Source organism: Patagioenas fasciata, chromosome 1 (assembly GCF_037038585.1).
Source record: "Patagioenas fasciata isolate bPatFas1 chromosome 1, bPatFas1.hap1, whole genome shotgun sequence".
In the NCBI taxonomy this organism is placed as follows: domain Eukaryota; kingdom Metazoa; phylum Chordata; class Aves; order Columbiformes; family Columbidae; genus Patagioenas; species Patagioenas fasciata.
This window is the reverse complement of record NC_092520.1, coordinates 173,966,491-173,978,946: the sequence shown is the minus strand read 5'-3', so window position 1 is coordinate 173,978,946 and position 12,456 is coordinate 173,966,491. Positions and strand designations below refer to the sequence as shown.

At 41.7% G+C, this 12,456-nt stretch overlaps 1 protein-coding gene across 1 annotated transcript in view; it reads left to right on the top strand.

Annotated features, from left to right (window-relative positions):
- Window positions 1–7,712: 7,712 nt before the first annotated feature.
- Window positions 7,713–12,456, top strand: part of GUCY2C (guanylate cyclase 2C) — a 47,768-nt gene continuing 43,024 nt past the window's right edge. The window contains exons 1-3 of the mRNA XM_065853136.1: window positions 7,713–7,923; window positions 8,836–8,948; window positions 10,296–10,363. Of these exons, the coding sequence (XP_065709208.1) occupies window positions 7,713–7,923; window positions 8,836–8,948; window positions 10,296–10,363 (392 nt within the window). The remainder of the gene's footprint in view (window positions 7,924–8,835; window positions 8,949–10,295; window positions 10,364–12,456) is intronic.

The window sequence follows — 12,456 nt, the reverse complement described above, 5'->3', positions numbered from 1 at the left end:
GTGATTGCTAATCAATTCTGAGGTATCGATGTCTAAGATACGGAAATGACAGTAATGTTGTATAAAAATAGCAATATAAGCACGCAAGAAGAGCTATCACCATCTCTTAAGTTGATATGACACAGGACAGCAATATGACAAACGTAATCCTTCACACAGAGGTGATAAACAGCACTGCAGGGAATACATAAGGCATGTAGGAATTCACATAACACAGCCATGTGGACAAACAAAGCAACATCATGACCAGCGACTTCTTAACTAGTATAGTAAATGTGTATTTCAACACGCTCTGGTCGGTTCTGTTATTATCCCAACCCCTTGCCTGTCCCACCTGGCTTGCCAAAAAGGACTGTCATAGTTTAGCCTCAGATTTCCCCCAGTCAGCAACAAAAAACGGGTGTGACTTGCTCACCCCTCCTCTGCCCAAAAGAAAAGAAAAGAAAAGAGAAGGGAAGAAAAGAAAAGAAAAGAGAAGGGAAGAAAAGAAAAGAGAAGGGAAGAAAAGAAAAGAGAAGGGAAGAAAAGAGAAGGGAAGAAAAGAGAAGGGAAGAAAAGAGAAGGGAAGAAAAGGGAAGAGAAGAGAAGAAAAAAGAAAAGAAAAGAAAAGAAAAGAAAAGAAAAGAAAAGAAAAGAAAAGAAAAGAAAAGAAAAGAAAAGAAAAGAAAAGAAAAGAAAAGAAAAGAAAAGAAAAGAAAAGAAAAGAAAAGAAAAGAAAAGAAAAGAAAAGAGGAGAAGAGAAGAGAAGAGAAGAGAAGAGAAGAGAAGAGAAGAGAAGAGAAGAGAAGAGAAGAGAAGAGAAGAGAAGAGAAGAGAAGAGAAAAGAGAAGAGAAGTCCAAACAAATAAACAATAACAACAATAATGTAAGAATATTCAAAGTGATGGACACACAGTGCAATGCCTCACCACTCGGCAATCCTGACGCTGCAGTTCATGTCTTCTAAAGCAGCCATTGTGATTCCTGACTGCAGCCTGTACCAAAACCTGCCTCTCGTCCCAGACAACGGCTGGTGCCCGAAACACAATAGCACTGAACCACATGGCCCAGAGAGAACCAAGGGTGCCCCAGACCGCCATCTCTCCAGCAGTGAGAAAGAGGGAGACCTGGCCAGCTCCCCTTTTATAACTAAGCATGACCTTATACAGCATTGAAGACCCCTTTGACTAGTTTTGGTCCAGCTGTCCTGGCTGTGTCATTCTCCCAGCTACCTGTGGAAACCAATCCTATCTCAGCTGACCCAGCACGTTCTGCCCCTTATTCTACACCACTTATGTCATGCTTAGGTCTTACACTTACCAATAAATTTCAGTTAATTACTGCCACCATTCATATATATATACACACACATGTATACACACAGATATTATTCGCTTAGTCCATTATATAATTTTATCCCTCTAAAATGTTCATTGAATCCACTTAGTCCATTACTTTTGGTTCTGTCTGTCAAGACGGTCTCCCAGGGCAAGAAAAATGGGCTGTCATGTTGGAGTGTTGGGTTGTTGCATACTGCATGTGGAACTCATAGTTTGTTTCGTGCCCAGGGTTTGCATGATAAAGATGTCGACCTCGAGGAGGTGGGTGGATGCCAGTTGTTGAAGCCAGCTCTGGTTCCATCATTGCTGCACTTTGTTCAGTTTTTCGGAAGTTAATTTTTCTCACTTCTGTGTGTCAGTATCACTTCTGTGCCTGGCAAAATGATGGAGAAGGTTCTTCTGGGAGATACTGAAAAACACCTGAAAGACAACTCAGTGATTGGTCCCAGCCAACACAGGTTGATGAAGGGAAAGTCCTGCTTAACAAACTTAATTTCTTTCTACCACAAGGTTACCCACCTATTTGACAAAGGGAAGCCAGTCAACGTGATCTTTTTAGATTTCAGTAGAGCCTTTGATACTGTCTCTCACAGCACCCTTCTTGACAAAATAACCAGCATACGTCTGGATAAACATATAATGCAGTGGGTGAACTGATGGGTGACTGATAGGTTGGGCTCAAAGGGTTCTAGTAAATGGGGTTATGTCAGACTGGCAATCAGTCACTGACGGGATTCCGAAGGGATCCATCTGAGGGCCAGCACTCTTTAATGTTGCCATCAATTACTTGAATGCAGGACTTGATGGAATACTAAGTTGGCCAATGACAGAAAACCGGGAGGAGCTCTTGACACTCTCAAGGGCAGAGAGGCCCTACAGAGGGATCTGGACTAATTAGGGAGCTGGGCAATCACCAACCGTACTAAGTTTAACAAGCACAAGTGCCAGATTTTGCACCTGGGACAAATCAACCCTGGTTGTACATACAGACTGGGGGATAAGATGCTGCAAAGCAGCTCTGCAGAGAGGGATCTGGGAGTTCTGGTCAACAGCAAGCTGAACATGAGCCAACAGTGTTCCCTGGCAGCCAAGAGGGCAACCGTGTCCTGGGTGCATCCAGCACAGCATTGCCAGCCGGGCAGGGAGGTGATTGTCCCGCTCTGCTCTGCACTGGTGCGGCCTCACCTGGAGCACTGGGTGCAGTTCTGGGCAACACAGGATAAAAAGGATATAAAGCTACTGGAGAGTGTCCAGCAGAGGGCTACAAAGTTGGTAAACGGTTTGGAGGTGAAGCCACATGAGAAATGGCTAAAGTTACTTGGTTTGTTCAGCCTGGAGGAGACTGAGCGGAGACCTCGTGGTGACTACAGCTTCCTCACAAGGAGAGGAGAAGGGTCAGGGGCTGATCTCTTCTCTCTGGTGACCAATGACAGAACCTGAGGGAATGTCAGGAAGATGTACTGGGGAAGGTTCAGGTTGGACATTAGGGAAAGGTTCTTCACACAGAGGGTGCTGGAGCACTGGAACAGGCTCCCCAGGAAGGTGTCACGGCCCCAAGCCTGACAGTGTTCAAGAGGAGACTGGACAACGCCCCCAGACACATGGTGTGAACAACTTATTTATTCAGAACCATAAGCCACTGAAACCAAGGAATTTTTAAAAGTGATAATTAAATACATAAATGCATCTGCTGTTCTTTTTATTTACATATATTTTCTCTTGTGTGTGTGTGTTTTCTCTTCACATTTTCCAATTGTGTGGTTCTAGAGGCTTGCAGCATCTCTTTTATGTTAATGGAATCTCAGATGTTTGTGCACTATCGAAGTTTCTAGTTCTGAAGAAAATAAAAATAATGTGCAGTTTTGAAACTCATAGATTGATCATAACAACCACAATTAAATGACAGTGAGAAAATAAATAATTGTAGCAAATATAGAGAAAAAATTCCATTCTGAAGGACACTAAAAATATTTTATTCTGTAAAATATGACAATTGTATCACAATACATGTTTCTTTACAAAATAGTTGCTGGAAGAACGTTACATGGGTTATCTTTGGCACTAAAAGTACTAAAGATGAGTTGACAATATGGCTACATTTTCTTCAGGCTTACTAGGACTATTACTGTTAAGTTCCACATCAGCATTTCGACTGAGTGGTTGCAGCTGATACTTTCATGTAACTCTTTGGTCCTTCAGAGTTTTCTGAGATTTTCGTATCTTCTCTCCATTTTCTCCTCTCTGAGTGACCAAATGAAAATAATAATTTGTAATTAAGTAAAAATGAAATTAGATCCTAAAAATGAACATGGCAAACGTATTGGAGATAGCACAGTACTTTGTTCTGAATATGGCTGCACTTTTATGATATGATCTGGATAGCCAAAGGGACACTATGATGCCCAGGTTGGCGTGTTATTCCCCTTTTTCAGGACTCTTGGACTCTGTACAAAATAAAGAAGCTATTGAAAGGAGGAAAGCCCTGTCATATGGACCATTAAAAAAGGATTTGAAAATGTTCTGTAGAGCATGATCTTACATAGGCTGGGAGACTTAGAGGAATAACTCTTTGGGTTTTTTTTGCTTCTCTGGTTTCTTTTCTCTGAGTGTCTCTGAATATTCCAGAAGACTGGGAGATCAAATCAGAGTGGTTTTAGATCAGGAAGTCATTGTTGATTATCTGTTTTAAACACACCCTATAACATCTGGTTGTTTATTATCCAATAAAACAGAGAGCAAAATAAACAAAGAGTGTTCTAGAATCAGGCACTAAAAATCACTTTTCACTAAAACCAATAATACAGTTCTCCTGTGAGTTAATTTGAGTTGGTATTTCTAATCTGACACAGACTATAAGAATACACAGAGAGACCTATTACAGTGTTGTGTATCTATGCAATATATGCACAAGTATTATTGTTGTTGGCGAGGGACTTAATTTTATCCTCAGACAAATAAATACAGGGCCTGCCTATCTGAATCTTAATTGTCCCTATGCTTCTGAAGGTAGAATAAGAGATAAACTACAGGGTTTGTATTCAGTGATTCAAGGGCAGACTTCCATCAACTGTTAATAATGGTGGGATTACAAAGATTAGGTACTCATCTGATGTACACCTAAGAACTGAACTATTTTATAGATACTTGCACATAGTGAAGATATTTAATGATGGCTTTTTTTTTTTTTTTTACCTTCTGACAAGAACATAACAGTAGTTGTTGCCTATGAGCCACAGCTAGCAAAAATGTACTGGGGATGTCAGATATAGTTGCTTATCACCTTATTCCTCAGAAGGTGATTAAATCTTGACTCTTTTAAGAGAGGAAATGTAGTTCTATAAGATGTGCTTTAAAGACATTTTGGGATAAATTCTGTGGCTTATCCTGGGGTTGTCAGGAGAGGTTACCTTAGGCAGGATATTCCTGGTGTTTGAGCAAGACGCTTTGCTTCCTGTCGTCACATTGTTTCAGGAGAAGGCAGAGTCATTTACATTGCCTTCAGGATGCTCCCATTACTTGTAGTTCTGTTGTAAAACAGGATTTCCAATTAAAGCTGCAGTTGCCTGTAGAAGTCAAAAAGCTTTTCTTTTTTTTTTCTTTTCTTTCTTCTCCCACAGAATTTGAATTGTATCCATCCCTGACCAATCTTTGAAGTGCAAGAGCTGGCTCACAGTTGGAGAAAAATTACTGAGATACTGGGAGCAATGCCCTGAAGAGGTACAGAAGATTTTTGAGAGTATTTGGCTGTTTTGTGTCACTGGTAACCTCTTGGTTTTACAGACTGCTAGATCAGATATTACAAAAGAATTAGATGAAGTTGGCTGGGATCCTTGGGAGCTCAGCTTCATTCTGCAGCCAGGGCACTATGAATGGACTGGCGTTGGTGTCTCACCTCATCTATTCCCCAGGACTAAAGATCCCTCAGGCACAGGAAGCAACATACACAAATATACATTTTTTTTTTGCTTTTGCTTGTGGTGGGCCTTTCAAGTTTTGTACTTCACACATATGACTCACTCATCTACTTTTTCTTCCCTCCACATTCACAATCTTCTGTAGTCTCAGTAACTGTCACCTTTATGGCATGGTGTCACAGCTTTTCTTTATCTCTCTTACACCATGAAGCAGATGTTACTGATCAGTCTGCCAGGCAACTGGTACAAGGGAAAGTGTGGCTGGTGTTCAGCCAGTTCCAGGCAGTGCTGGCTTCACCTTGGCTGCAGCCTCCAGCAGCACTCTCTCCTGCTCCGTATTACCTGATGCTCAAGGTGTGCTCCTGTTATGGTTCTTGACACCGAGAGACTACACATACCTGGCAATTAAAAAGCTGAGAGCTCAACAACTCATTTGTAACATCTTCTGGCTAGGGACTCCCTGTGGCACCTTGAAAGCAGAGAGCGAGGGAGAGAGTAAAAAGAAATGCTATGCTGTAGCTGATTTTAGTTTGTTTTTTAAAGGACATTTTTGAGCTGCTATGGAAACCAAATAAATACATTAATAGATATAAAAACAGGGAGACCTTAGTGCCATCACATACTCCCTGTGTGACCAGTAGTGTAAAATACTCAGTTCTACTTGCGTTATTCATGCTGGCTAACTTTCTGTCAGGCTAAGAAGAGTATAAAAATGCAAATCTTGCTCTGCCGAAGCTAATGACAAATCTCTTTTTGACTTACAGGGGATAAGTTTAAAGGACTTTGTAAATGCCTATAAAAAGGGGCAGTGATGAGCAGATAATCTCAGCACAAAAAGCTGTATTCCATTCTCAGTCTGTGGCTCTAGCCAGCCATACTTGTCCAGATGTTTACATGACAGACTGCTAATTTAGTATTACTGTATTACTAATTACAAATGCTAAATTAGATATGCTGAGGTGTTCAAGGTCTGCTTTTAAATGCTGGCTCATGGTCTCCTCTGTTGTTTGGTACAAGAAAGAGTCAAGCAATAATCATTTGGTATTAAAAAAAGATCATGTAAAAAGTCTATGCAAATATGTTTGAAGTGTATTCAACACCTTTTAAAAACAGGCTTTGAAAGAAAACATGGGATTGCAGTTCTGCTTTACACCAAAAGCACGGTTACTTACACTGTTGCTGATTATTTTTTTGTTTGCCTTAAAATTATTTCAGGAAGATAATAAAAGTAATCTGATTTATTATCTGACAGCCCAATTCCAGGTTTCAGTAGAAAACCAGAAGCTGCTGTAGGTATGCACAAACACCCAAAACTCAGAACAGTCACACTCAGTACGTCATTTAAATTTGCCTGTTGATTCCTTTTACCTTGCAGTTCTCCTTTGTGTCCAGACTTATCCATAAGTCTTGTGGTTTTTTTGTTTTCCCTTCATTCTACTTACCGTCCCTGAGACCATTCTTAGGAAAAATACTCAGGAAAGCCCAAGAGCCCTAGCTGGGAACAATACCATCGTGTCCTTTAAGGTGTACCTTTTAGCAATGTCATTTATAATTATTATTGGTCCCTAAAGTCTGAGATGTGGCCCTCAGTTTTGCTAATCCTTACGTGATGCAAGAGTTTGCATCACATAAAGCGTGAGTATGTTGTGCCCCCATTTGAGGAGCCATCTGACAAGGTGAGAATGGGCAATGAGACCTGTGCTGCCTGGGAGCAGTGTGTCGGGAGCAGACCTGTGGTGCTTTGATGCTCGGTGCTGGGTGAGTACAAGAGAACAAGCTTTGCACTGACTCTACTCTGTAAGTATAACTGAAACAAAGGATTTGGCCTGGAGGACTGCAAGTCAGACATTTTTGTCAACACAAAAGGTGTTTTAATGGTAAAAGCTAAAGGAATGAAATTGATAACTTATCACAGAAGAAAATATACCCTTGATTTATGATGCCAGCCAGCAGAGATCGTGTGGCAATGTAACCAGAGATGTAGGGCAATGCAAACATGAAGTAACCATCTGTTTTCCTTTAGGCTTTAATGGACCTCGTATTTTATTTCCATTTTAAAGAGTTGTCTTTACAGTCCATTTGTTCCCTCCCTTTCCTTCTCTCAGCTCATCCCTGTGATGAAGAGTTAGTGCCCTTATCAGGCAAGGTTTCAGGTAATGCTTCAGTTTTATAGCCTCAGCCTTTCCATGAGCAAACATTCGCAGCAACCTTTAGCCTCTCTCCTTTCCTGAGCTTTGCTGTTGCTAGTTTTTCACAAACAGAAGTGCCACCTAGAACGCTGAAAGGGTGGGCAGAGGTGAAGGCCAGGAGGGGGACAGGGAAGTGCCTGAGAGAAGGATCGTACAGCCTGTCTTTGAATCTACGGCGTGGAGATCTCTTTTGTCTTATCCAGGAAGAAAACCAATGCAGAGTATCTGAAAGTAAGACGAGTTGGAAGAGAAGAAGAAACACCCACACAATGGGTTTAAACTGAGCAATAATGAAGACACGGATGCCGGATCTGGCCCTTTGGCCATTGTTTTTCTCACTCCAGCTGCTGCAGCAAGTTATTTCAAATGAGTGCGGAAACAACAACTATGTGATCAATGTGATGCTCATGAATTACTCAGACTTGCCAGCAGATACTGATAGTTTGAAATTAGCTGTGAAGCAAGCCTTAAAAATGGTGCAAAATGAATTCCAGGCAGCAGGTAAGGCAATGGGTCTTGGTTATCCCTCTCTTGCCGTGGTTTCTTGTCAGACTTTGTGCCACAGCTTTCTACTCATCCGACCTTCAGAAAACTGCTCCTCAGACAGGCTCCTTGCCTGTCTGTTCAATTTATGTAGATCTTACAGAAATAATTACCTATCTCTGTAAAAACAAAAGGGCTCTACAGATGAGCAGAACCATATTTGCTTTCATGCTGTTCGGGCAGACTCTTCCTGTAGGATTTTCTGGAGATGTTCAGTTGGGATTGGGAACATGGGATTTGCTGAACTGGATCAGACACAACCAGTGATCCATCTAGTTCAGTAACTGGGGTGCTCTTGCTTCCTTTCCTGGCTGGATTAGCCTCTGCTTTCTGAAAATACTTTTCCTTCTGACTCTATCTGTTGATTGCATTATGACTTAAAGTGTGAAGAATCTGCACCCCATATGTTTTTCCCTTGTTTAGAGTCAGTGCAGATGTTGCTTTTATTTATTTTGATATCTTACCTCTCCTTTCAATATCACAATCTACTATCACTTTCTAGGATTATCATGGGAAAAAGAGGTTCCAAAAATGATACCTATTCCCTTTCTGCCCTCTAGTTGAAGAGATTTTGTCCAATTTTATTGAGAAGTGAGCCTTAAAAAGTGTCTCTAATAATGGCCAACACTGAAAGTACTTTGTACTGAAAGTAGTAGCACTCAGCAGAAGACAGCGGTCCACACCTGAACAAATTTTACAGTTTTATCTTATGTGGTAGAGATTAGGTAGTAGGTGGACTTTCTAGCAGCTTTGTGGTGGGAGACATCCTAGCACAGGACTGCTCAGACCCATGTCAGAAGAAGAGGAATACAGTATATTAGTGATTACCTGCAACTCAGGATGCTGTTTACTTTCATGTTTGTATTACAGGAGAAAACATTACAGTCAATGCCAGGTTTCACATCTTTACCTCATCACTCTATGTCTCACAAGGCTGTCGTACCAGCACCTGTGAAGGTGTGGAGCTCATCAAGGAAATTTATGTGAGTAGCAAGCTTCTTTAATTTGATTTCCTAAAAAGACAAGACTTTTTTCTTTCTGCATGTGTGTGTGCACGTGTCTTTCTGTCTTTCCTTATTAACTTTGATCCTGTTGTTCAGTTCCAAACAAATTTGACAGGGAAGTGAAGTTTTCAAAGACAGGGTGCTCCTATCAGTTTTGAAAAGACAAGTAGGCAAATACTAGAGAGAGATTCTATGAATGCTTCCCAGAGGCTGTCATTAGACATTTGGTGGCAGTGCTGGCTAAAACAGCCTCCCACTTCAGGCTGCTTTTCCTACACTTAAGTAGTGTGTGTGTGTGTGTGTGTCCCCTTTTTTTTTTTTCTAATTTAAAAATATCTGTCCATCACTTTGTGTGGCTCCACAGCCAAGGGAATCCATTAAAAAAACCCATTACACCAACCAATGAAAACCAAAACAACAACAACAACCACCAACCAAAAAGAAACCCAAACACACAGCCCAAGCAGAGCAGAAAAGGTTAAGTTCCAGACCCTGATCTGGTTCACCATCAGTTTACACAAATATGCAAAGGAGAGAGCTGTACGGAGATGGTAAAGCACAGACAGAGAGATTATTAGGCTGGCATTGATACCAAAGAAACACATGTGGAATTATGCCCCAAGGGCAAAGATGAAGTACTCACTTCTCACTAGAAATCACTGAAGTCACATGAGAGAAACTGAGTATCCAACATGGGGAAAATCTTCAGTTAGAATTGGTGCCTTACAAGAAGCTGTGTTTTGGTGGATTTTCTCATGTCAAATAACTGTCACTTCCGAGTAAATCTTTGTCAATCCAGTGTGAATTCTCAAATCTACCAATGTATGAACACATGCTGTAGTCTTTGTTAAGAAGTCATCCCTTATGACATGCAGTGCCTCATTCGGTGGTCAAGGAAGGATTTTTCTTTCATACAAGCTTCATATGCACATAACTATTTCTTTTTCTAATACACAGTATCTTGTAATTCCAATCCCTCTGTCTTCTGCAAATGCAAGCACTGCTGGGCTGTGTAATTTCATAAGTGCAATTGTAATGATTGCAACAATTTAATCCTATCTTGCTGTCTCTCTCTTAATGAAGGTCATTCTCACAGGCACTATTCTGTCCTCTGCCTTTTCTTAGCTCTCTGTGATTCCTCCCTCATTCGCTCTGGGTTTGTTCTTTTAACCTTTCTATAGTTCTTTTGCTACTCTAGTCTTGCTTTTGCTGGGTAAATTCTGTGACTCCTTCTAAAATCCCAAAGTTTTCTTAATTTTCCCATTCTCCTTTCTCTGCCAGTCCTCTGCACTGGCCCCACTACTGACCCTTTCTGATCCCTTGCAGGATACTGGCTCACTTGGCTGTGTTGTCATTGGACCTGCTTGCACTTATGCCACCTACCAGATGGTCTCGTAAGTAACCACCTCTTGCCCTGAATATTGTGGTGTTAAAGATATCAGCTACTGAACAAAGTTGTTTTGTGTACAACAAGCCAGCAGAGACATGGGGATTTAGGATACATCAGAAACCTTGAGGTCTACAGTAAAATTGTTATGTGTAGCCACTATGTTTGGCAGGGAGAAGAAAATCCCCTTCCAAAGCCCATTGATGAAATCCCACTACTAGCAGGGAAAGTTTTCTAATTGATGGCAGTAACCTGATTCATTGATTAAGGGCTCAAAAGACTCAACTCTGCAGCAACTGAAGCAGGAAAGAGATGTTAGCTTGAGGCATGTAGACATCACAGTACTGCAGCAACAGGGGTCCTTCTAGGGGGTGTTCAGTCACTGAGCAGGGCCTGAGTTACATGTGTCAAGAGAAGATCCAGAAACCTCAACCATCTTCAGTAAAGGTCATCTAGATACGGAGCAGCCAGTTTCATCCTAACTCTCCTGAAGAATGAATCTCTCTACTATTGTATTATACGTGATCCTGTAAACTCTATTCTATGCTATATTACACATTAATATGTTCATTCTTAGATATTAGGAAAAATGTAAGTTGAATCTGCAGACTTCCAGCATAAATCAGTTAACCGCCCCCCCCATCAGTCATGGTGTACAAATCCATATTGTTACCCATGTGAATCACTTCCCTCTTTAAAACTTGGAAGCCTTTCAGTTTCACTGAGAGGTACTGGGAAGATTGAGACACTTTTACCTCAAGCTTTATCTGCTTTTAGCTCTGTGCTTTTCTTACAGTGGGATGACCAGAAGTGAAAACAATGTTACTGGTGAAAGCATATGATTGATTTATAGAAAAATCAAAAGAATAAGTCTTACATATGTATAGGACCATGGTAAAATATTATGCAATATACCCTATTTTATTCATTGTGCCTCCTACCTTTATGTTTCCTTTTTTGTCTGCTGGATATGGAGCTGCCCAGAACGATGCCAAAGTCTCTTCCTCGGACTCTGACACAGTGAAACCAGTAAAAAGTATGAGTAGTGGAAGTTTATGCAAAACAATGAAGAACTCTGACAAAGAGGCAGCTGTTTTTCACCTGTGGTGCAATAGTTTTGCAAATCAGAACAAGTTCCTTGCTTTGCAGCACTTTGTGTGGGGAGGGTGCTGTGGAGAGGACAGGAGTGCAGGGCCTGCAGTGGCCCGGCTGCTGCCTGTGCTCTCTAAGTTGGACATTAAGTGACTCTGGGTGTTAACTGTAAGAGCTCTAGAAACACAACAGCTGCTGGGATGTTGCGACAGAGCAGTGGAAGTAACAAGTGTGGTTTGGGATTCGACCAACTGTCTACCTCCAGCTTCTTCACCATCTGTAGTTCAAGAAATTGTTCGGCAGCTATTAATGCGATGAAATTTAAGAAGTCAAATTGACAGATTCTGCACCTAAGACAGTAACGCCAGGCATAAGTATAAATTGGGAGAGGAGTGGCTGGAGAGCAGCCCTTCAGAAAGGGATCTGGAGATGCTGGCTGACACCAGGATCTGTATCAGTCAGCAGTGTGTGCCCTGGCAGCCAGGAGGGCAACCCACATCTGGGGGGCATCAAACACAGCGCAACCAGCTGGCCAAAAGAAGGGATTGTTCCACTGTTCAACGTTGGTGCAGGCTTACCTTGAGCGCTGCCTGCCATTCTGGGCCCCACAATTTCAGAAGGATGTTAAAGTCTTTAAATGGGTCCAGGGGAGGGCAACAAAGCTGGTGAAAGGGCTGGAAGGCATGTTCTACACGGAGCGGCTGAGGATTTTGTGCTTTTCTAGTTTGGAGAAAAGGAGGCTGAGGGACAACCTTATTGCCCTCTACAGTTTCCTAAGGAGGGTACATGGGGAGGGAGGTGCTGAGCTTTTCTCCCTGGTACTCAGTGGCAGGACACATGGGAATGGTTCAAAGCTGAGCCAGGGGAGATTTAGACTTGACATTAGGAAGCATTTATTTACTGCGAGGTTGGTCAAACACTGGAACAGGCTTCCTAGAGAGGTGGTCAATGCCCCAAGCCTCTCAGTGTTTAAGAGGCATTTGGACAATGCCCTTAACAACATGCTTT